Source organism: Chlamydotis macqueenii, chromosome 2 (genome assembly GCF_036417535.1).
Source record: "Chlamydotis macqueenii isolate bChlMac1 chromosome 2, bChlMac1.mat, whole genome shotgun sequence".
NCBI classification, from domain to species: Eukaryota; Metazoa; Chordata; class Aves; order Otidiformes; family Otididae; genus Chlamydotis; species Chlamydotis macqueenii.
The window spans coordinates 154,344,050-154,369,708 of NC_141557.1; the positions used below are offsets into that span (position 1 = coordinate 154,344,050).

At 35.6% G+C, this 25,659-nt stretch overlaps 1 protein-coding gene across 4 annotated transcripts in view; it reads right to left on the reverse strand.

Moving 5' to 3' along the window:
* Positions 1-25,659, reverse strand: part of ASAP1 (ArfGAP with SH3 domain, ankyrin repeat and PH domain 1) — a 151,884-nt gene that overhangs the window by 19,031 nt on the left and 107,194 nt on the right. For 3 of the 4 annotated variants that reach the window (XM_086741274.1, XM_086741276.1, XM_086741278.1), the window contains 11 exons: positions 25,112-25,160; positions 19,547-19,710; positions 17,860-17,993; positions 16,651-16,742; positions 15,692-15,878; positions 13,153-13,238; positions 12,381-12,496; positions 10,009-10,076; positions 7,259-7,366; positions 5,762-5,990; positions 435-488 (listed from right to left, as the gene is read on the reverse strand). In XM_086741274.1, the coding sequence (XP_086597400.1) occupies positions 435-488; positions 5,762-5,990; positions 7,259-7,366; positions 10,009-10,076; positions 12,381-12,496; positions 13,153-13,238; positions 15,692-15,878; positions 16,651-16,742; positions 17,860-17,993; positions 19,547-19,710; positions 25,112-25,160 (1,287 nt within the window). The remainder of the gene's footprint in view (positions 1-434; positions 489-5,761; positions 5,991-7,258; positions 7,367-10,008; positions 10,077-12,380; positions 12,497-13,152; positions 13,239-15,691; positions 15,879-16,650; positions 16,743-17,859; positions 17,994-19,546; positions 19,711-25,111; positions 25,161-25,659) is intronic. The other variant, XM_086741275.1, reaches the window with a different exon arrangement.

Below are 25,659 nucleotides of genomic sequence, written 5' to 3' on the forward strand. Positions count from 1 at the left end.
ACCACTTCTTCTCCACAGTCACCTTAATGATGATTTCTCACATGGTTGCAAAGTTCATATTTAATGTAAATAACTTCCCTCACACAAGAAAAAAAAAATCTTGACCTAGATTTTTAAAAAATTTTCCTTCTGTTGGGCGCTCTTCGATCAGCTAGCTGGGGAGCAGTTGCTTTCAGTAAAGCTCTTGTCATATTTTATCACTTTTTCTTATTATAAAGACACGTTTCCATGTGCAAACAGACCAATCCTCAAATTTGTTGTACTAAGATAAATAACTGGAAAAGGTCTACGATTAATAGTGCATTGCCCACCAGTGCAGTTAGTATAGTATCTATTAATTTATGTACTTGTGAAACCATGCAAAGCTGTAACCAGCCACTCGAGAAACTGTGGGTTTAGAGTGCAAAAACCTCACATTTGTATTTATTTTTTACCACTTAATGAGAGATATGGAAGAACCAGTATTCCAGTTAATGGTAGAATGGGTACTGCAAAGGAAAGTAAGTTTAAATTAAAAATAGTATTTTCATTAACAAATGTTGTTATACTTATTTTTAATAAGTGATATTTTTGCAGAGATAGTACTAAAAGCCTTGTTGACTTCAGATTATGTATCTTCAGTACTGAAAATAGGACCATAATTAAAGAAAAAAATTATCACAATCACTCTGAACAAGAACGCAAAGAATATACATTGATTCAACATTAGCATCTGAAGTATATTCTATAATTAATGCTAAAAACTCCTGTTTTAAAAAAGAATTCAAATTTATATTAAAGAATGTTGTATTTTGTGTTGATTGATGTACAAATATTAAAAACCCACATGATATCAACAGTTGACAGCCTTCCCTCCCTATTATCCCTATTTAAAAAATGAGTTTGAGCGGGATAACTAGCATTATTTAACCAAAATATACAACACATTTATAACAATATTTTAAAAAATCAAGCCTTTAGGTGTATGCAAGAGAGCTGTAGAATCCTGAAAGTGTTCAAAATAAACAGAAGAAACTAGATGACCTCAACAGCTGAGGGAACAGAAATGAGATTAAAACAATAGTATATACAACATTAAAATTCTAGACTAAGAAAGCATGTGTACTTTAAATTAGGGACTCCAGTTGAAAACAATACTAGACACTACCTGTGTAATGCCTGACATACCATAGTGTGATGCAACCATGAAAAAGTAAATAGGATGAAAGGATGTTTTGATGAAGTACTTCCAGCAGAAACAGCAAGGTTTTAATGCTGTTCCTACACTACCAGTCAGCTGTATTTAAGAAAGCTGATTTAAACAGCAAAGGTCAGAGAGGGGCTAGTATAATAAAAGGACAACTCGGCTGACAGGACACTCTTCTACCAGAAAAGGGGAAGATAGGTGGTTTGTTTAGTCTAACAAAACAAAAAAATGGAGACCTGTATGACTGCTTTTTACATAATGCCTTGATATGCACACCAGTGACAGAAAAATCACTAAAGCTAAAAGACAATGTTGGTACATGAACAAAGTAATTTATTGGACTTGAGAAGACTTCTAATCCGGCGAGCAATGCAGTCAGACAACTTCTAGAAGTTACTAGTAAACGCAAATAAGCTAATTTGGTTAGAAATGGGGTTTGATTGAGTGAAGAAGCAGATTATATGACACAGTGTCTACAGTGCCCTGGAACCACAAAGGAAGTGCCTTCAGGGTTTATGTCCCTACCATTACAGCTGTGAAAGAGTGTAAAATATGCAAACTTGTACTGAAGATCCAAACTTAACTTCATTACACAAAATTGATCCCTAACCTCCATGTTCATCCCATATGAGAGAAACAGGCAGAACCACTGAAAGTCAATTAGCTTTCTGCTAAATTTAAGGAAACCTGACTTAACTTGGCTAATACTTCTACAAAACTAGTTAACAACACTGCCCTCACATTGGATTTGCAATTAAGATTGTGCAAAAGTTTCTTTACCTACTGTGCCGAGTCATGCAACTACTTAAATGTTGATTTTTAAATTTTTTTTAAAAAAGCTTTTTGTTAAAAAAAAAAAAACAAAAAAACAAGCAGAAGACCCGCTAGACGTCTGGAGCTAAAACACAAGTGTAAACTGGAAAGACTAATGAGAAAGATGATTTTCAGACTGTTACAGTCTAAAGACTTGACTGACAAGACACGCTGAACCTGAATAAGCTTAGATAAAATACTGGAAAAGGCATACAGCAGTTGACTTACACAGGTACTGTACTCATTGTGTACTTTTCATCCTATCAGGATTAACTAAACCTGTAGCAGATGTAGCAGAGAGAGCAGAAAGTAAAAAGTGCCCAACAAATGAGCTGGTATAGACTAGACTAACATTGCAGAATTTTTAAGAGTATTTTGAAAAGTTATCAAACTGGAAAATCTGGACTTACATTGTAATGATGTATGGAGAAACTTAAAAAAAATCCCCATACACGTCCTCCAACAACTGTACCTATACAATTTTAATGATGAATCAAACTAATTTTTAGGCACCATATCCACTGAAAACCATAAGCAAGAGTGGTGCGCATGATGTAAATTGCTTTAAACTTACCTTCTCTCCCCAACACAAAGTTGAGACTTGATGGCTTCCAGTCTACTGTGGCATCTGAGCAAACACCATGGAACCTTGCTACCAAGGAACTTCACTGGGGAATGAAACCAGATTACAGAGGGCTAAAGGGAGGTGGTTTTGTTTAAATATACAGTATGCTCTGGAGAAGAGTTTTTATCTGTATGCCTCAAAGAACAAAAAAAATGAAACTTTAAAATTCTCTGTCTCCTTCTAAAATACAGATCCCACCAGCTATCCTCTTCCTACAGACTGTCTCCATGCTCTAGCAGGGTCCCATGGTATCTGCTGGGGCCTCACAGCAGAGCAGGGAGGGCTGCTGGGACAAAGATCAGGTTACATTTGGGGACAGAAGGTAAGCTTAAATTTAATTAGAGATTCAGTGCTCTTCTTACTCTTGCTAATTAGAGAACTTAGAGCAAAATACAATACTATGTTTTCATATAATCGTAAATGAAATAGGTAGCTATTAAAATGAACTTTTCTAACAAAAAAAAAAGATTCAATAAGCAAGCTTGTATGTCAAACTGATGCAAGGGATATACTCTATTGCTAGTAATCTCACAAGATCAGATAAACTCTAAAGGATTCTTTTTTTTTTCTACAGAAACACAATTATCTCAAGACTGTTTCAAAATTCACATGTGTCATCAGTGCCTTATGGAAGTGAAGAGACTCTACTTCTTTCAAACAATCTGGGAACGAGAGCAGGGGAAGACAACAAGGTGTAGCACAGTTTATAATAAAGCATAAGGGCATCTGCAATGATGCTTCTAGAGCGACTTTTCCAGACCAGTGAACGTTCTGTGCATTCACCGCTTTGTTCCTCTCTCCTTTTTGAGTCATGTAAACACAGACAGTGCCGACCTGAATTTAAGGGATACTTCTAAAAATGATTAAATATTCTATAATATTATTGAATGGAAATCAACCAAAAAAACAGTGTCACTCACCGACTGTAAAATTTTGGCACGTTTAAAGCAGAGAAGCGTAGTGACTTTAACTTAACGATAGTTCTATACAACCTCTCACTCAGACTAACACCGTGAATCTGGCATTTTTCACCCTGATGAAGCCGTTAATGTAACTATTATCATTAGAAGGCAATGGTTCTCTGTTTTTGTGATAATATCATATTATTTGGTTACAATATAAATAAGGGTTCCTTTTGAGTAATCCTTGACAGGAACACACAAGATAATTCAATGCATCATTTCTTCCCAAGTAGCTTTGGTGTTGTGTTGATTCACTTGTCTGGGAAACAGTTTGCAGGAACACCTAAGAAAATGCCTAACATTTCTGAAACTTCAACACATACTTAGAATGAAATATGCACATAAATATTCCTCTTCTTGGAGAAAAAGACAATTTGCTGAGTAAGTCCATATCAGAGCTACACTATATAATGACAAAGAAACAATGTTCATTATAATCCATTGAAAGCTGACAACATACTAAGCAGTGTACAGACAGATAGAAGACATAAGCTCCTTAACCTTCTTAAGGAAATGGGATTCATGATTAGTTTCCAACTCTTGCAACTTTATGACAAAAAAAAAAGTTATCCTAGGTCAGACTGAAGGAACATCTGAGCCAGTGTACCATGTCTGACAATGGACAATCAGCAGCAGACTGTTAGAGTATGTAAAAAAGGTGGGAGAGAGGAAGGAAAACGTTAGATCTGTGTAATGCCAACAGGAAGGTCAACATGGTAAAGGCACAAACAAGGAGTACAAGTGAGTCCCCAATGCAAATGATATAAAGAAACTCAGATTGTAAAAATGCATACGTGGCAAAATCGCTTTGCCTCTTAATGGAAAACAAACCTGTTTAAAAAAGAGAGCCAAGAAATTCATTGAAAAGTTGCCAGTACGTGACAAAGACTGATGGTAGAACAGCACCTGAACCATGTATAAAAGCAGGTATCTGATGCCAGACCCTTCTGTCCCTTTTGCTCTTCCACATTTCAGTGAGAGCAGTTGTTCTTTATTTTTGAAAACAAAGTGAACTACCCATTGAGGAGATGAAATACGAAGTTACAGCAGTTCTAACAAAAGGGAGCATCTTTCAGCATAACCGCCGAAGCCTTAAACTATACTGTAGCCTTCATCCTAACTAACAAGTCTACTGTAAAAATACAATTTGCCTATTTCTAAATTAAATAAATATAAAAAGGTAAAAGACGAAGCAAGTTTTTGTTCTAAAAAGTAGATTTGCACAAATTATCAGAAAGTAAGAGGTTTTGTTCCATAAATATGTCCTCTGAAGTTGAATTTTGCAGGTATCTAGGTCAAAGAACAACTACAGCTGCAAGAGTTAAGTCTCATATGGAAATAAGTTCTCTTCCCTTTCAAGTACTATCAAGAGTGTCACTACTATCACTAAGAAGAAAAAGTATCTCATTCATTTCAACTAAATGTAGAATGCAAAACTGATTGAACACAAACACAATGACTGAGCATAAACCTTCCTTACGGATAATTCTACACGTGCAAAATGGTTGTTGCATTCAGGGGAGAATAAGCGATGTTTAATTTAGATCTTCAGTGCATAAGTGACTTGTTAACTATCTGGCAATAGGCTTAGTATTTCTCTGCTGTTCTTTACACCCCTCTAGCACTCACCAAAATGGAAGAGGAGAGTGTTGATGCATTGAGATGGAAGGAACATTAATACCAACCTGCTTAGCACTTCATAGGTCATTCCGGTATTTTTCTTTTTCCACATTGTCCCTCTGCAAGGAGAGGGAGTCTTCTTGCACTTCCTCTCCTCCAAAGCTTTCTCCAAGAGACACTACACAGCACATCATTGTATAGCACTATGCACCATCAGCCTTTTTCTAAAACACTTGTATTTTTTGTGACCACAAAAGCTTAAAAATGCTTCTCCAAAATATGAAGAGAGCTTCTACAAAAAATGAACCAACTTTTATTTAGCAGAGTATTTTATTTTTTCACCCATTCATGTACATTTCAATGAATGAATCCATTACAAAGTGTTGTCCCCTCTTTTTTTTTTTTATAAATTTTGAACATGCATTGTACCATATCACTGCATCAATGTAAGAAGAAAAACATGCTACATCTTGAAACATTGTAATGCACCTGGTAAAAGGAAGGACAACTGTAGAGAAATTACTGTTTGCAAGTGTAGTTTGAAGACAGACTTACCTTTGCCAGCATTTCTAGGCGGAAGAGGAGGAGCGTCTGCAGTTGGAGAGGTGGGTGAATCTGTGCTTGTAGAAGCAAAAATCTGATTGGTAAAAGCTCCATAGGAGAGTCTTTGCTTGTCTCTAGGAGTGCTAAATGCAGGATGAGTCAGTTTGTCTTGGGGAGAAATGCTCGAAGAGTGACAAAAACTTTGGGGCCTTGGAGATCTTTCTTTTTTTATAGGACTAGGCTGTGAATAGAAAAACAAATATATTACCAGAACATATCCTAGAGAACATGAGCATAATTTCTTTCTTTATTGGACAAATAAGCACACACTATTCCCTTTCTCAGTGATCCAACCTGCAAGATCCTCTCCTCTGACTGAAAAATAAATATTGTAGCATCAACAAATCATCATGTACACAAAGTTAGATTTATTCTTAAAGCAGTAGATACACAATAATAATACACTAAATAATATACTAATAAAAGCCTAGTAAAGCTTTTAGAATACAAGAGTAATTTTCATCTCAAATAGCTCTTTACTCAGACCAGACAGTTATCCTCAAAGATCAAGAATGGAAACATTCAAGGCCAGGTTGGACGAGGCTCTGAGCAACCTGATCTAGTCAAAGATGTCAGTGGTGCGGCTCTTTTAAATGTATGTAATCGCTCTTTGAAGAAATTTTACACAGCAATTTTTGACTGCTGTATATTAATAGCTGCACATGGAGCAGGATCCGCAGCTCTGGTTCAGGCAGGCTATTATCTCCAGCGCAGCATTAGTCATCCTCCTGAGGCTCCTTGCACAGAAAATCATTTTGTTCTCTACTGTCCTTAAGGATATGTAAATTATTTGGGTTTCTGAATTTTTCAGTCCCAAGTGTCCCAGAAAATGAAAAGTTGACCACATTTATTTCTACAGCACCCACATAAAATAGCAGAGGTGTATTCCCCTTTATTATAGAAACAGAGCATGGAGTAATTAACTGACTTGCTAAAGTAGGACACTGAAGCTAAGTTTTCACATGTTCTAGGACGACAATTATCCTATGCCCTCAGGTTTTGTCTTTCCATTACCTCTTTTTTAAATCAGGAGTAAAGTGCAAAGCACAGTTTTTTAAAAAATACAGTCAAATGATTCAACAACTAGCTTTTTAATTAATTTATAGAAAAACTAAGTATGGAAGCTTTAGATTTCCTCCAGCTAAAAATGAACAGCCCAGAATTCGGAAGGGGCTAAAATGACAAAGTAATCTACATTTACTGATTTATATTACATTGTATGTCTTGTGAAAGTAAAATTTCTGAAACTCAAGTACATAATAACTAGGTTGACAAAGTGTATTCAAAAAGCACTTTGGCAGCGTTTAATAAAGGCCTCAAAACTACCTTTTTTTTTCCCTCCAAAATCGGTAAGAAAATAATGGTTAAAGTCTCTAATTTCCATTCATTTGCACAGAACAGAAATTTTGACAACTTCTGTGCAAAGCTGTATCAATAACTCATGCTTACCTTATCATCTAAGTCATCATCGCTTTCATCAATTTCTTCCTGCCGAAGATTCCATTCATACTCTACATGGACATGTGGGTTTAGCTTTCCTGCCTTGGCTTGAGAAAGCTGAAAGAAATAACAATTCTTGTTAAAATACTTGCTGTTCCTTTGGTGCCAACTAAGTCAGTTTTGTAACTGCAAGCAGTAAAATGAAATATTTAGAGGTTTAAAACTCTTCCAGACATTAAAAAGAAACAATTTCAGAGCAATCACACAAACATCCTTCATTTATTTGAGGTATAGAAAGCCAGCTAAAAAGCCAAAAGAAAAGACTTTTCTCAAAACGGTCAGAAATTGCCATGTTTGACAAGCATTTGAAAAGATGACATGAAGACAAGGTATATGCACAACACCAGAATACATCTGGAGCCCTCCTTTCTAAAAAGGAAATGCAAAATCTATTTATAAAGTCTGGTACATACAACTATTACCCGTCCAAAATCACAATCCTTATGTTGGAATCAAAATAAAAGTTATTTATCCTTTATTTCAATATTTCCCTCCCTCTCACTGGATGAGGCCAATGTGTCTTATGCACAGAATTCCTCTACTTTGCCAGCACAAATAATATATTTACATACTTTAAAAATATGCTACTTCAATGATCAGAAAAAAAAAAAAAAAAAGCAGTTCATGGTTATTCTAAGGAGATAAATTCTCCTTTTCAGTGCTTAGATTTCCCATCATTATTTATTCCTTCACATCTTTTGACATGTAGTCTACTTAGTACTAGTTGATTGAGGAGAGCCTTTAACCATCTTCCCGGAATAAAATTTGGAAGAAAGAAGGAATTTTCAATGTGTTACGTAAGTATTCATTTCAATCTGTTACGTAAGTATTAATGAACGCACAGAAGTTGAAACTGAATTCAATTACACAGTTAAGACTCCAGCTATGCAACCGAAATTTTCTTAGTACATCTTCGTACTGCAAAAATCTAGATATTTATTTAGTACTTTTAAATTACCCATGTTAAATGATATGCTCACTCATATTTCTTTTTTACTCTCAAACTTATCTCATTGCCACTTTTGAGAAAAATGCAGAAATAATTTTCCTCTTAAAAAAAAAAAAAAAAAAAGAGAAAAGGCGTAAAAGCTCTATTATAGTTGACTGAAGCCTGGTAACAATACCAAGCTGAATGGTGTGGTCGACACGCCTGAGGGATGGACCATCCAGAGGGACCTGGACGAGCTCAAAAAGTGGGCCCATGCAAATCTCATGAGGTTCAATAAGACCAAGTGCAAGGTCCTGCATTTGGCTCAGGGCAACCCCCAGTATCAATACAGGCTGGAGGATGAAGGGATTGAATGCAGCCATGCTGAGAAAGACTTGGAGGTACTGGTGGATGAAAAGCTGGACATGAGCCATCAATGTGAGCTCACAGTCCAAAAATCCAGCCGCATCCTGGCCTGCGGCAAAAGAAGCGTGGCCAGCAGGTCAAGGGAAACACCGGACAACAGTAGTTACACAACTGACATCGGAGTAACTGAGAAGTCAGTGAGAGTACCACCGTATCAACCATAGCAAAATGCTGACTTGCAACCCCAGAAATATGGAAAATTATTCTGATTTGTGAAGGACAAGCTCTCGTGATTATGCAATAATTAATCAATACATGATAAGAACTTTCAATTGTCAAAGGAAAGGTATTAAAATTACCAGCTGTAGAGAAAAAGTAGATATCCTCCTTGGATCATCAAAATGACACACAAAAAAACTTCTGAGAAGTAGAATTAAGCAGCAACTGACAATTGTTTTGTAAATTCTTCAGGTTTTGTCTTGAATGTGAAACTGACACTACTTAGACTTTTGAATCCCTTGACAGTACTTGAACTCACTTGCCCACTAAATGCAGGCTGGCAAGAGGCACCTTAGAGGGCTAAGAATTCTGCTGGTCTCATGCAGAATTCTTATTCCTGGCTAACTGCTTCAGAAGAGTACCTGGGAAAATCCTTTAACTCTAACACCTTTATTTCTTGAACTCCAATCATTTTCTTGAGTGGCGTCAGTTAACATCATTCACACATTCTCAAAATTCCAGAAAGTTTTTGCTCTGATCATGTTTAGTAGAAGGATCAAGTCCCACAAAAGCCGGTGTTTTAAAATTTTTGATACCCAAATTTCCAGACATTACACTTTTGCTTCTTTCTCCCTTGAGGAGATTTATTTTCAAGTTGTTTCAATTCTTCTTGTAAGAAGACTTTCACTATCTCTGAACTATCTGTCCCATTTAAAAAAAAAAAAACAAACAAAAAAAAAACAAAAAAAAAAAAAAGAAAAAGCCAAAGCAGGAAACCTCAAACAAAGTTTCAGACCTAAAACATCCTGAGAAATTTAATATTTCATGGATTGTTTTGTATTCCTGATAGAAATGTCTCCAAGAAGAACTTTTGAGGTGATGAAGCCCAATGCTGAATTTAGCACTGAACACCTGACACTCCAGTACCTAAGGTCTTCAAATACGCTAGTCAAAATAACTACGTACTTCCAATAGAAATAAGATTTTTCATTTAAACTGTTACAAAGAAAATTAATATTGTGTTTTGAAGTTAGAAAATATTCACCTATGGTATGGCCTTCAGATCAGCATAAAGCCAGCTGGCAGCAATACGAAGTTTGAGATACAGTGGCAACAATACCTTAAGTAGATCACATTTTTAAAGAAGGGAGCATCCTCCCCCTGCCTTCCCCTCCCCAGTTCTTACCAGTTCTTCACATTGGACAGCTTTCACTCTTTTTGCTGTGTCCAGAGCTGTCTCTCCAGCTTGGTTTACTACAAAAATAACAATAAAAAAAAAGAGAGTGATTCTTTGAGATGTCTAAAGAATCATTTCATTAAGTTTCACTGTTTTTAGTAGAGTAACTTCTAAAAGTAGTCAAAAACATCTATTTACTCTATGGCAGCTGCAGCTCTTTAAGATTCCACTCTACTAAGGGCTCATGCATTTCACGTATCATCAGGTTCTTTCTGAACAGCAGCATCTGTTGGGACAGTTCCCAAATCCCTCCTAACCATCCTAGCAGAGAATATCAAGAAATTCAGTCATTTCAATCTCCACTCAACCACTTTGCCAGTAAAACTCTTACATGAATAAGCAGGAAAAGCAAGCAGACAGGGTAAGACAGCTTAAAAAAGAAATCTATTCTAAGATTTAAAAAAAAGAGCAAATGCTGATCTAAGCATGTTTTACTTGATTAATAGGTAGCAGTCTGAAGCCTAAATTTGAAAACAGAAGTCCTATTCTAAGACGAAATTTGAACAAGAATAATGTTAAAACTTTCTAGTGATTTCATCTTTATAAAGGCTTTATAATATGTTTTACATTTTAAAATAATGCCCGATCAGAAAGAAGGTGACATCTGAGCATCCTAGAAGGTCCTCTGGCACAACATCTAATATGATCCTTCCTAGATGCTCAGTAGCAAGTCTCAAGAAACAAAACCAACCCACACATCCCAACCTTATGTGGACAAATCTTAGGTAAAATTTATTCTTACAGTACACCTGTAAGAAATGGAGCTGGAACAGAGTATGCTCTCCGTGATATCCTGATATCTGCTCTACATGAAAACTGAGGTCTCATAAGCAAATATGTCTGTGTGTAATATTACATATAGAATGCCAGCCATGAATTCTAGAAAATATAAAGCAGTCATCTAGAAAGGCCTATGAATTTGAGTGAAAGAATTAAGATTCTTAGAAGAAGGGAGGCTCCTTATGGATGCCCCATGGAGACGGTTCAGGAGTTTTAATATGAAAAGAAATGAAAATTTTTTTCATTAATGGAAATTAACACACAGATAGCTTAAGAGCCTATATAAATTACAAACTTTCAACCTTTAAGTATAAATCTAATGTTTCAAGGCCTACAGAATGTATGCAGCTCCTATGTGAGAGCATTGGAGGGGGAAAAAAAAAAAAAAAGACTCAAAAAGGTAAGAACACTCTTCTGGCATCTACCTAGGAGAGAGTTCAATGGAAGAAGGACCAATAAACATGCTTAAGCTTGATCAGATAGTTTTCCTGTTTTCTTAATTAGGGATATATCTGCTAAAAACAGTCACACCAAGTTATTTGACTTATGATAATATTAGAACATATCCTAAGGATGTATGAAAAGGCGAAGGAAAACAATGACTTCTGCCACTGAGCTAGGAACTTAAATTTATGCAACAGTTTTTTACTGGACAGTAGAGGAAAATCACGGCAATGAGGAAAAAGGAAGAAAAAACGGTTCATACTCTTCAGTTAGTACCAATTGTTCAGAAAGCTTCCCTGCTATACCAAGAACTGACAGAATGCAAAGGTTTTATAGACATACTGATGACACTTAGCACCTAAGCCTGACAAGCTGGATTCATGAGATGCTTTCCTAACTCTCAAAATATGTGGAAAGGAGAGGCTCTAGTAAAGGGGAGATTATCCTAAGTGTGAGCAAACAGTTTACAGAGATTCTATTTTTAATTAAACTTTTGCTAAGTCATGATGAAAAATGGATTGATTTAGGTACAGCAAGTGCTATACTTATCTCACACACGTAGAAAGCAAATAAAAGAAGAAAAGCAGCTGAGAAAGTTAATCTCTTCCCTAATCAGCTACACTGGAGGCTAGGGCATGCTTTGTGAAGCCACAGTGCCAATGGACATTAATATTAAAAGAAGAATTTAACTGTTGTGTACATAAAGCCCACATACATCTAGAGTGAAATTAATGTGAGTAGCCATTTGAAGCATTATAACATATAAGTACTAAATTAATTTTAAAATTTAAACAACCAACCTAAGTTTCAGGACATTTATAACGCATCAGAAAAAACTCTGCAAAAACCCTAGGGTTCACCATTAGTATTTTGCATTAGAGAATTTTTGTCACTATTATCTTCTAAGAATTTAAGTTCCATTTCTTAACTGAATGCTTCCTTTAGGCTTGGTGGTAAAGTCTTAATCTTTCTAATAGAGTTTTATTTTTCCTTTTAGAAGTTTCTCTTAACAGAGTAGGACATAAATAAAAGTGGTTAAAATAATGGAAAGACATTTTAGGAAATCTTTATTTCCTAGTTTTAAATAACAAACTTACCTACATCAATAGTCGGCTTCCCCCTCAAAAGCAACTTCAAACACTCAGGCTTATTATACATACTGCAGTAGTGTAGAACTGTATTACCCAATGCTGTTTGCTTATCCAGGTTTCCACTAAACACAAAAGAAAAAATAATCAAGCAACGTACAGTATGCTGTGCTACTCATTTCAGATTCTAGCTTCCCTATAAGCAATAAATGCACAAGTACTTTACTGGACAATTACGAAGTAGAAAAAGAAAGAAATATTTTTAAATTAAACATTACTTTCAAAGACTATTAAGAATAGTTCCAAGCACACTGGAAATTTCTGAGCTGTAGTTGAAAAGGACTGAGCATGTACAGATGTTCCTTCAAAAACAACAACAAAGTGAAACTCAAAAGATTCTAACGTAATCCTTTCTAAGGTCATGCTAGTTGTTTGCCACCTGCCACTTTACTGGAATTCCTTTTTCGAAAATATTTTTTATTTGGCTAATTTAACATCTGAAAAAAATCATTTTTATACAGTCAGAATAGGTTAATAAGTCCCATGCATTCAAGGAACTTTGTCTCAAAAAAGTTACTGACATATTTGGATCAATACAATACATTTATAAAAATGAAAAGAAAAGCTCAGAAGATGACAGCTTTTCTTCCACTCCGTGTTACCCATATTGCACAGTAAGTGCAGACCCATATAGTTGTAAAGATGCTCTTAAATCTGAGATTGAGACAAGGATACCTTTAAACATCTATATCTTTCATGCACAATTTAATGAAATCCATACCAGTTTTGTACAAGGAAGTCAACCAGATGGAGAGAGGTTTGGTCAGCAGTGCGGACTGCTAAATGAAGTGCTGTTTCACCTGGCTCCTAAATAGATGTAAATACAAGTTAATTTTTGTGTCTTATTTCTGCAAAGCTTATAACAACAGACCTACTGAGCTATATATCACACACTCTTTTTATAAGTTTTTCAACAGAAAAATATTAGGAAATTATGACAAAAACAGTTATTGCCTTCCTGATCTCTAAAAGACACCATGAACATGCTTTCTGAGATCATAGCTTTCTCAAACCAGCCTTCTCTTTTTCCCAGCTGGATGGAGCAATCCCGAGAAGCCTTTAACCATTTTGGCTACTAGCAACTGTATACTGAGCGAGTTTATGGTACTTATTGCTTTATGACACCTTGGTGAGCACCAAGCATAGCCACAACAGTATTTCCTACAAAACCAGGGAAAAAATCCACCAAAATCATAGTCCTACACATGCTAAATCTCTTACAGAATCACAGAATAGTTGAGGTTGGAAGGGACTTGTGGAGGTCATCCGGTCCAACCTCCCTGCCCAAGCAGGGCCACTCAGAGCCAGTTGCCCAGGACTACATCCTGGGCTTTTTGAGTATCTCCAAGGATGGAGACTCCACAGCCTCCCTGGGCAACCTGTGCCAGTGCTTGGTCACCTATATGATTTAAAAAAAAAAAAATAAGTAAAGTGTCCCGATGTTCAGAGGCAACCTCTTGTGTTTCAGTCTGTGCCCATTGCCTCTGGTCCCATCATTGGGCACCATTGAAAACAGCCTGGCTCCATCTACTTTGCACTCTCCCTTCAGATATTTATTACAAGAGTCTCCTGTGTCTTCTCTTCTCCAGGCTGAACAATCTGAGATTCCTCAGCCTCTCCTCATACATCAGGCACTCCAGACTCTTAACATCTTTGTGGCCCTTTGTTGCACTCTCCCCAGTATGTCCAAGTCTCTCTTGTACTGGGGAGCCCAGAACTGGACACAGTACTTCAGCTGTGGCCTCACCAGTGCTGAATAGAGGGGAAGGATACTTACCTCAACCTGCTGGCAACACTTTGTCTAGTGCAGCCATACCATTGGCCTTCTTTGCCACAAGGGCACACTGCTGGCTTATGTTGAACTGGTGTCCACCAGGACACCAGGATCTCCAGGTCTTTTTCTGCAAAACTGCTTTCCAGCTAGGTGGTTCCCAGCATATATCAGTGCATGGGGTTGTTCCTCCCCAGACACAGGATTTCTCCTTGTTGAACTTAAACTGAATCATACTTCATTTTTTATACATATAACGCAAGCAGTAATGCATTTAAATGAAAATGTTTTATTCAGTTTAAAAGTTGCAGGAGAAATTAATCTAAAACCAGATTTAATGAACTCCTATTGATCAGAAAGGGCATTAAATAAGTATATTCCTGTATATATATTTAAAATTAAAACTGTAACTTAAAAAAAATACAACTTTATTAAATGTCAGAGAATTTTCACTGGAGAATGCTGCTATGAATGTCCTAACTGCAGACTACATTTTAATTGGTGTTCATACCTTTCTAGGTGTCACTGTAACAGCTGAGAAATGCTAAGAAGCTAATTCTGTGGTAACTGTCATGGATGACAAATACAGAAATTTTACCTTGTAGTTACAGAATTTGTTATGTGTTTCCACGAAAAGCAGTCTGTGATATCTCAAGTGCTGAAACTATATTGAACTTATTCCCTCCACCTGATACAGACAAACACTCTGTCCCTTGCCAAGTTAGCTATCTTTACAGAATTTGTTGAAAACATTCTCTGAGATCTCTCCAAGTTGGGTTCAAAAGTAATGGGAGAAAACATTGCTGACCAAGCGATTACACAGCATCAATTATCTATAAAACCAGGTTATGTTGCTCTTGAGTAACATTACTACATGGATACTTGAGGTCAATCTGGACTGATTTAAAAAAAAAAAAAGTTACTGACTTCAGAAGGAAGATCCTGTATTCAGAACTTTATTAAAAAGAAAAACAAAAACAAACAAAAAACAATCCTCTCTTCCTAGTTGAAATAAATTGTACTTCTGTAAATGTTTCATCAGAAGGTATGAAGGCATCAGGTTTACTCTTTGCTCAGAGACTTGTATACAGTCAATAACGTGTTCCTTCAGCAACTGCTTTAAAAGCAGATACAATACTGCCTGTGACATCAGGTGACCCTGGGCTATCAAGTCAAGCCCTCTCTCTTCGGGCCTTTTCCTAAAACAAACATTCTGCAGAACAGCTGCTTTTCAGTACTCTATAGTTGCACCTACAACAGTGTGTGATATTACTATTGCATTTCACACTCCTGTAGACCCATTGACGACAACAGATACAGTCTGTTCCCTCCCCACAAGGATGTCACATTAAGGAAAGGAAGAATAAAACCCATATTTTCATCTGTTATTTCTCTTGTTTTAACATCTAAGGTAGCAGCCCTAGGTCCTGAACATTTTACACATACACATTATTTAAAATTCTCTGCTTTCTTTACCTGCTAAGCTTACCTGTCCAGGCTCTAACAGCGGCTCCATTAGTTCTACTCCCTCTGCATAGACTTGAATTAGTGCAAGTAAATCCCTGGATTTGACAGCCTCAAGTAATTCATTCAGTTTAGCTGCTGCAGATGCACAAGTCTTCCTAGAGAACTTATGATCTACATATTTAGCAGTGATAAATTCTTTACGTGCAGTCCTGTGGGGTGTGAAAATAGAGCTTAGTTTAGAAATTTTTAGAAAAATAGGTCAATGATTTAAATTTAAAATCACCTTGCCTAACTCAAGAGCTGAGAAGGAAAGAGGAAAACTATCAGATAAAGATTGTGTTATTTATTATTATAATGCATGTCTTTCTTGCAGACAAGCCCCAAATAGGGATATATTCAATTTTATCCTGCCTTCTTGTTACATACAGAAATTACTTTGACACTGAGGACGACTAAGTCCAAAGAAAAAACAAAGCCTGAAGTGTGCTGAAGTGTGGTTTCTCATGGAAACATACCTACATGTTAAGAACAGGATAAGTATGAAAAACATGCTAAAAACAGGATAAAAGAAAAATATGAAGTCAGTTAGAAAACAGCATAATAGGTTAAAAGGTGGCAAAATCACATCTGTTATGCTCTCTGTGCAACTCCTGCACAAAGGAAAGGAAGAAAAAGCTCGTCACCATCTCAACACAGTACCTGATGCTTGCATCATCTAGTCCAACTATGTTTATCATTTGAGGGTATACTACAAAACTCAAAACACTGAAGATTCAAAATAATGAATCTTGCTGAGGCAGCTAAAATGTTACTACATGACAAGAGTCTGATCTTCTAAGGAACTCCACAGTTGGAGTAAAAGCCCCCGGTCTTTTGCCATCCTAGCCCTCCTCTGGCTTCTTTCCTGTTTAAAACATTTTAAATCACTTATATATTCCACAGTAAACTTAATGTTAAAAAATTTAGAGACTTAAAACTTACATATCACTTGATGGACTGGGTTTAGGTGAAGGAGTAGGTAAATTCCCTTCCATAATATCATTAAAACTAGTATTTCCTACATTCTTGGCCAGCTGCAATAAGAAAAAAAAAAAAAATATATATATATGAGGGTGGGAGTTTTCGGGGTCTAATAGTAACCTGAAAACTGGACTATTAATGTGCATTTTCCACACTATTAATAAAAGATGGAACATATGGGATTTCAAAATTAAAGCACAATGATTACATCTAAATTATAAAACAATTAGAAAATATTTTCAAGTATGAATCTTATTATCCCAGAACTTGTACAATATGCTTCACAGTCACAGCTAATTATTTGTATTTCAAGACAATCTGCCTCCAATATAAAAACAAAATGACGAACTAGCAGCATGAACATTGAAACAGGGCTAGTACACTGATAAGGAAGTTACTTTTGGAAAGAAGCTCAGACCTATTAGAAAGTCATGCTTCGTAACACTTGATTTAAATGAATAGTAACTTTGTAAACAGCTCAAGATTTTAAAAAGCGTACTGGTGCTAATGTTAAACCTATACACAAACCCAGAATTGCCTTCTACCTTCTCTCAATTTTCCCATACAAAATTTCTGTAACAAGTGTCTTCTCACAGGCCAAACACAGTTGGGGAGATAAACTTGTTTTAACTGTGGTTCTTTTTGTTTGTATTCTTTTTCTTCCTTTTTTTTTTTTCCCCCAGTAATCTCACATCAAATTCCTTTTGTATCTTCAATGTTACAGGGTTTCTTCCATCAAATTAAAAGATTCATTCAACATTCTTCTGTCAAAATTAGCAATGGTCATTCTCACTTGTCAAGTTAAATTAGCATTCCTTTTTTTTTTTTTTTTAATCACATGAGATACTAAAGTTTCCCGATTTAGAGTCAAGATCAGCTAATAAGAGGCAACATTCTGATGGTGCTAATAACAATGGATGTCAATATTCATTCTGCTAAACCTCAGGAAATGAACATGAGAAGTAATGAGTGGTCAAAAGCATCAATAAAACAAAATAGTAAAAAACCTCCCATAAGATACATATAAAAATATGAAGAAGACATTCTGCAAAACCTGTACCTTGAAAAAAATTAACTGCAAATTACACACCTGAATGTTTCCTATACAGAGATTATCATCTGACTAAAAAGAAAAAAAACCAATAAATAATACAAATCAAAGAAATTTACCAAGAGTTCAGACGTTCCTAATTTGTCTAATTCCAAAGACTGGATTCGAGAAATATGGACACCCATTTCTCTGTGTATTCCAGAACACTCAATGCAAGTTAAAATGCCCAAATTAGTTGATAGCCATGTTGGATCTGTCAAATTGAAAAACAAAATATTTAATTCAAGTCTAGGAAAAGCTTTTCAATGATGGTAAGAAATCCCAATGTATTCTGAAAAGATTCCTCATTTAATTTTTTAACAAATGGAAATACAGTACGAATATTCCATACTTTTCTCCCAACTGCAATGGAAATTTAACCACAAATTGCTACCAAAGGAATTATGTTTTTCAGATTTATAGACAGTTTCAAAGGCACTGAATTTAGACTTGTGAATCCAGACTGAATGACCATATTTGAATACATGTAGGATTTATTTCTTGTAGAAAGAAGGTAAGGCTTTTGTTTCCTGTTTTTAAAGGAATAGATCTCCTAAATTCCACTGTTGGCAACCTCTGAAGCTGTCAATTTTATTTCTTAAACTTTAAATTGTGTTTCTTCATAAAAGCTTAACCATAGCATTTTCCAATATGTAAAATAGTAATATGTTGTAGAAAATTTAAGGAATGCTGGCTAGTCCAGGAAAAAAAATAAATTGCTGTTGTGAAGGAGATCTGCATGTAATATTCAAGTAGATCTTATGTTATGAATGCTACATAAGAAGCAAGACTAGTTTTTAAGGAATAGAAAAAGCTCCAGACGTATTTAGTATAGATACATGCCTTCAAACTAATCTCTTCCTTGATCTTAAACAGTAATTGATAAACCATTAAGTCAAGAGTCTTAAAGCAGCAAGCTGGAGTGCAGGAGTGAAGCTTAAAACTTAATTATAAATTAGAAGATGAATAAGAATCATAATCCAAAGTTCCCATAGCTTTATATGATAAAATAATTGAATTAATCCATTCCAAGATTCGATATAATTATATTCCATCTAGATATTTCTTATTTGGATCAGCTCTGCGTCAGTAAGCATCTTCAGGTTACATACTACCTACTCGGTTCCAAACGAATATCACCTTCTTGAAGTGCCTCTTTAGACGTGAAAGCTGTAACAGCTGCCAACTACCACATCGATTCAGTAGTTCTATGACAAGTTGACTCTTCTCAAGCTCTACGCGACATACAACTGACCTGCAACTCTGTACTTCTGAAGATAGAATCTGATAGGATTCCAACTCTGGGTCTCATTCTTTGCACAAGACTACTTATTCTGCCTCTGAATATTTTTGATACTGCAATTCCAGTAGTCTCATGCCAAGATAAAACCTCAGAGTAAGATCCCTGCCAGGTCAATTTTTCCAGAATCATTGTCTAAGCATTACTCACTTCTACTTAGTAGCATGCACAGGATCAGTGATGCCAAGCAACTTCCATTCAAGTGCAACAAGCATCTAGAGACAGTGCAACAAGAACAGTTCAAACTCCAGAGGGGCTTGAACTGCTGGAAGTAAGCACAGACAACACACAAAAATATTTTAGTGAATTAAACGGAACTAATGTATGAAAGTCATATTTGCTCTATTAAAAACAGGTTGAAGACTGATCAACACATCACTTAGAAAATTAGTTTGCACTCTACAAACAGTTTAAAGAAATTACTTTGCTTCCAACAAGAAATTGATGACATTAACGAATTGAGATACCTGGTGAGCCACAATCACAACAGACTTCATTGCCGGGTAATCTCTGTATGTCATCAATAATGGCTTTTGTCAAATCCTCTAAACTGTTCTCCCCTGTGCTCTGCTCTCCACGGAATGCCATATTTAATGCTTCTTCTTTGCTGTTAGTCAACACTGATATCCATCTAGCACAAGATAAAGACTTTAATGAAGATGTACATTTGAAATACAAGTTAATCTATAAACTGTAGAAAGCTTGCCAGAAACAAAATATTAGTGAGAATATAGGGAATGACTGTATTGTGGGAGAGACCGAGCGGGGAAAAAGTGAGAGACAGAAAGGAAAGAGTTGAAAAAAGGTAAGTAAGGATGAGAAGAGACAAAAACCTCTTAATTCTAATATCTTTTTGGTGATCAATTTTAAAGTCAAAGCAGTACAGTTCTTAGGTTCCTCAAATAAGCAGAAGCTGTGGGAGAGAAAGGGTGCAATTAAGCTCCTGTAAATTTAACTGCTTTAAAAGTAGGTGCCTAAAATCTTCTTGAAGTCTATCCCATTAGTAAAGGAGAAAATTATAACCACTACTTTTCCCACTGTGCCTCTCTCTCTTCACAGAGGAGACAGCAACCACATTTTTGAATGTGTTGATGTCTAGTTGCCTTTCAAAATGCAGGTCTCAGTGCACTAACCAGAGTCAGACTGTAATGTCCAAATTAATGAAAACTGGCGTAGCAACACATGGAGTATGGAAGAGAAGATGACAGGAGAGCAATGATATTGATAGTCAATACGAAATTTTAAGAGCAACTGATGACTGCAAGACTCTGTAATGACGTTTCAGGCAGTGGTTCCCCCTCCCTCCCCAACCACTCTTCAAGTTTTTCTTTACACAATAATGTTTTAATTAAAAACAAACAAACAAAACCCTCTGCTACTGCTCTACAGGTGAAAGTAAAGAGGTGAAAGTAGTTATACTAAGGACAAGCACATTGCAAATGCAGTGTTGCCTAATTTAGAAAAAGAGCAAGTTAAACAAAAAAAATAGCCTCCAGGTATAGAGATTTTAGATGGTTTTAGATCTACTGCAAAGACTCATTTTTTATGCAGAAATATTTTAAATTGGTAGTGTCCTCAATCCATTTCCTCTTTACAATATCACAATTATCTGCAATCATCAGTCTTCTGAGATGTGCTAACATGGTTATGGTCACCTAAACAAACTAATTGAACTTCAGACTGAAATTCATAATTTCTCACTGAAATAATAATGAAAAGATAAACTTTACAGGATTTCAGAGGTAAATTTATGCATATAGTCTTGCAATACAGATTCAGAGCCTGAACTGGTATATGGCCACTGTATATTATACACTTCATACACCTACATTTTCTAAATTTTTATGGGCAGAGAATAATCTGGGAACTTGTACTTAAACAAAAATGCTTAAAAATACTGAAAAATCAACTTTAAAAATAAAAGAGAAAATGAAAGATTTGAAGACAAGTTTGCTCCATAATTTACATGCTGAACAATATCTTTACATGAATATGTCTAGTTTATGACGCAATATAAGAACCCACACTAGATGGCATTCTTCTGCAATTTTTCTGACGAAATGTTTTTTCCAAAAAGTAAGAGGTGGCAGTGTCTTGCTTCTAATATTATAGTAATGTTGTGTTAAACACACAGTAAAATAATCATTAAACTCAGATAGACAACATTTCTTCTGACATTTGTTGACAATTTCTTCCAGGGTTGCAGTTTGATTAGTTTGTTAAAAGACAGAATTTGAATCGAACTTGACTAAGCAGTAACAATTATTAAAAAATTATTAGATGCAATTAAAATAAGCATGACATGACTGAGGCAGCTGTTAGTTTGCTACAGTTTTCCATTATTAAGAGTTTCTAAACAATTCTAAGCAATAACTTATTTTGGTTGCATTTCCTCAGCTAGAAGGGAACCCACTGTCGAAGGCTGCATGTAACTGGTGTCATCTGTGACAGTCAGAGTAAGAGGCATCACAGTGTCAGCTCCTCCCAGACATCACCAGCAAGGCCCATTTAATGCAAACACAACGACAGACACGTTCTTAATGACCGGTGCTATTTATACAAGAAGTCCCCAGTTGGTCATCGGGCCTTCCTAGCATGCTGCACCCTCAAAAATAAATGAGTAAATCAGTAAATATCGTATATTAAACTTGGTGTCAACAGTTTATAAAAAATGCCTTATGACTTCCGCTCTTCCCCTTTTTTCTTATCTGTACTACTCTTTTTTTTATTTCCTTTCTTTTCTTAAAAATAATTGCTTTATTTCACAATACCATCACCATGAAGCTAATAGTCAAGAAGCTTCTGATAACACTTTGTAGTGTTCTTTCAAATAATTTAAAAATTGCTCATGTGTCACAGAAAGTGCTTTGTCTTAAATCTCATACAGTAAGACAGGTTGTTCAATTATCTACTACACTTCTTTTTCTGGGTCTCAGCAGTTTCTCATGGTCCTTTAGGGTATTTTGTTTGCTGGAGATTCCCAGCTTTGAAGAAACTCATGAGGCTAAACAAAACTCTGGCACTATGGGTGACTTCTGGATCCAGTGAAGGCAACAGAAGTATTCATCAACTTCAGGTGGAGCAGACTCCCAGATTCCTCTTATTTTTCTTCAGTTAGAAAAATTCTAAGCTAATAAAAGCTGTCCCAGAATAACCAGGCTAATAGGGTTTGGTTTGTTTTTTTTTTTTTTCCAATAAAATATTATCTCTATCTCTTCTGACAATCTCTAATTGCGACACTGCTGTTTCCAGATAAATGCACGAACAGAACACTAGCACAGCAATTTTCAAACTTTCAGAAACTTTTTTGTATGGAGCACACAACAGATAGCATCAAGATCTTCCAACTCAGTCTTCCCAAGGTAGAAAATGTCTCAAGACTGTTGTTAAACACTAGACTGAAGTCAGATGTGTTTCTTGAAAGCAAAATTTCTGAATATAGCTCTGTTTATAATCCAAGCTTTTCCTATCAAAATGGATATAATCTTGACCTTCAAAAAGAGAGCAGAAAAAGAACTAAAAGGTCATGTCCAGAGTATGTTTGGCTCCATCCACAATTATAAAAAAGTACAGAGAGTCTATTATTGTACATGTTAAAAAAAACCTAAATCTGGTTAATTTAGAGATCTGAGGTTACACTTCATACTTCCTCCCTACCACACACTGTGTTTTATATGCTAGAGAAACTAATAACCCATGGACAATTTTGAAGGACGGCCAAGCAGTAATTAAAGGTCAATAGACAGCTGACTGGGTAAGAATAAAGAAATGCACTGTACTAAGGGGAACGGTTGAGGGGAAGCACTAAAAGACCTGTAACACAATGTAGGCTTGAGTGAATCACTAGGACAATGTATGCAAGGTCAGTTAAACCAGAGTGTAAAAAATACATTATATCTTCCTTTTTTTTCCCTCTATTTAGTTGTGAGGCCGAAAGGAAAGTGATTAGAAAATCTCTTTATGCAATTATTCCTCAACTGGTGCACCACAAAAAAAAGATAGAAAAGGCAGCACAAAAACTGGGTGAACAAAATGCAACAAGATGGAGAAGAGAGTGGTGCACATACAGAAGTCAAGTGGAAATTGTAACAATTGGACGACAATTCTAATTGAAGAGCTACATCACATAGTTCCTGTAGAATGCTCTTAAATCAACAAGACTGGAAGTCAAAGGGTGTTGTTCGCATGACACCTTCAGATAATAAAGCTATTTAGGATCTACTAGTAGCTGCACAAGAAAAACGGAACATTTGGTTATACTGTAGTTTTTTAACAACACATTAAGAGTCATTCTGTTTCATGATCTTCAATTAGCTAAAGATATTGCACAAATTTTCCTAAAGAAAAAAGAAAATCAGTTTCCATGTACACCTCAAAGTACATACCATTACCTGGGTCACTTAAGTAATTTTCTGAAACAGAACACTTGTCGGAGTAGCATTACAATATATTTTTGATGGTGAATTACAGTGGCAATACAGGCAAAATACCCTTAGGGTCTATTAGTTTGTCTGCATGTATTCCAACTCTTGGATGCAACTAATGTCTCTTTAGCTAAACAAAACTTTTTAAACTTGCAGCAACAAAAATATACCAATACAAGTCATTTTCTCAGCCACCAGACTTTACAGTGATGTATCAGTCTTCAGTGGTAAACAAATTTAAATTGTAGTTCTCATGGGAAAAAAAAAAAAAAAAAAAAAAGAAGCCTGGAATTCCAAAACAGTACAACAAGCAGCCAGGTAAACTAAATTTATTGACCTACCAATCAAAAGAATTAACTTACTAATTTATGCTCCTCCTACCCTGGTCATGCGTTAAGACAAAAACATCAACTTCACCTTTTAAATCAACAAATACAGTAAAAACTAATTTATGGCAGAAAGACAAAACTTCTGACTCATCAGGTGTGTAACTGATCACAAGTAACAGTATTTTCTTCTTGACTAAGAAACTTAATGGAATAATTAAGTTCCAGAATGAATGCAGTAAGCATGACTAGCAAGTCAGCTGTGCACTCCACAAGCCAACATAAAGCTGTGGAAGACTCTGGAAGGAAATAGCTGCATGACAAAACTCTCCAGCCTTCCTATTTAATTTGTGTCTCGCAACGTTGAGCTGTCAATGCCACTGCCTCCCAGTACTACCGAAAAAATGAAATACCTTAAAAACATTCCCTGTACCTTTAAAATACACACAGAGCAACACAGTCTTCCATTAGAATATGGACAGGCAACAAAAGAGCCCAATACTTCTGAAGAATGAGGCAGCCTGGAAGGCTCAGGCTTGCTGCTCTCTTCACTAGCAACATTAGTCCTAGAAGTGCCAGGTGATGAGGATTGGATTGTACTGTTCTGCACAACACACTTTTCATGACACTGAGAGCAATATTTGGGAGGAAAAAAAAAAGTTACACATCGTTTTCAGGACAACAAGTAGTTCTGATGTAGCAGGAAATAATCTGGTTGGAAACATGCATTTATGAAGCAAGTTACTGGATTCTGAAGTACACAAATTTCAAACAGTGCTGCTGTTTATTTTTAGGCCTACAGCAGAAAAGATGCATGACTTGTAAGTATTTTCTATGTGTTATATGGAGATCTTTTATCTATTTATTATTTTTAATCTAAAGGAAAAGGTAGGATCAGGAGGAAAAGAAGTAACTGCAAAAGAGACTTCAGACAGAAGATTTCAGAAGAATTTTAAAATATTTCATTTGAACCCTAATAACCTGATCTACTGTATCATGCCAAGTAACTGCACATAAACCATGTGCTGGCAGGGTACACAATCTAAATGGGTTTCTGGTTGGTTGTGTTAGATTTTTTTGGGTTTTTTTTAATGCTATAAGGTTTTCAAAGAGCCTTGCAGAATGACACAAAACTGTTTACATTTATAGATTCACAACAAACAGAAAAAACAGATAGTGGGCACTACTTCTGCATTAACTGAGAAAACGACTCCCACTGTTAAATGTGATTTTATACACATCTATTGGAAAAATAAACTTGAAAAAACATGAACATTCTTACGCCACGTATTCCTGTTCATCTTCTGCTTGAAAGTGGTATGTTCTGTTATCTGAAATAAATAAATACATATTTTCACTTGGCACATGATGAATTTTAAAATATCAACATATTCGTTACTAAAACTTTGTTACTAACGCTTTTAAGAGCAATTGAGTAATTGCTCTTAACCAGCAACATTAATACTTTATTCATAGCTATGGAAAACAATTCTACAAAAACACAGAAAGATGAAATTCTAAACTTTGATTTACACCAAATGCACGTTTCAAACATCTTATGTTTAGAAATATTAAAGAAAAATAAGTGAATTCATCAAATTTTGCCCTTCTGAAGTCAAACCTGAAACATTATTAATTTGTTCCTATTACCTACTTTTCTCTCTGAGTTAAGAAACTTCTTTTTACTAACCAAAGAATGAGATATGAACTCAGTATTATCCCTCACATTCAAGGGTTTCATAAACTCTTGTTGTAAATATAGAATATTGGAACTGTTTGTTGTTTAATACTATACATCTGAAAGACTGAAAACAGTAAGTTGACTCCTCA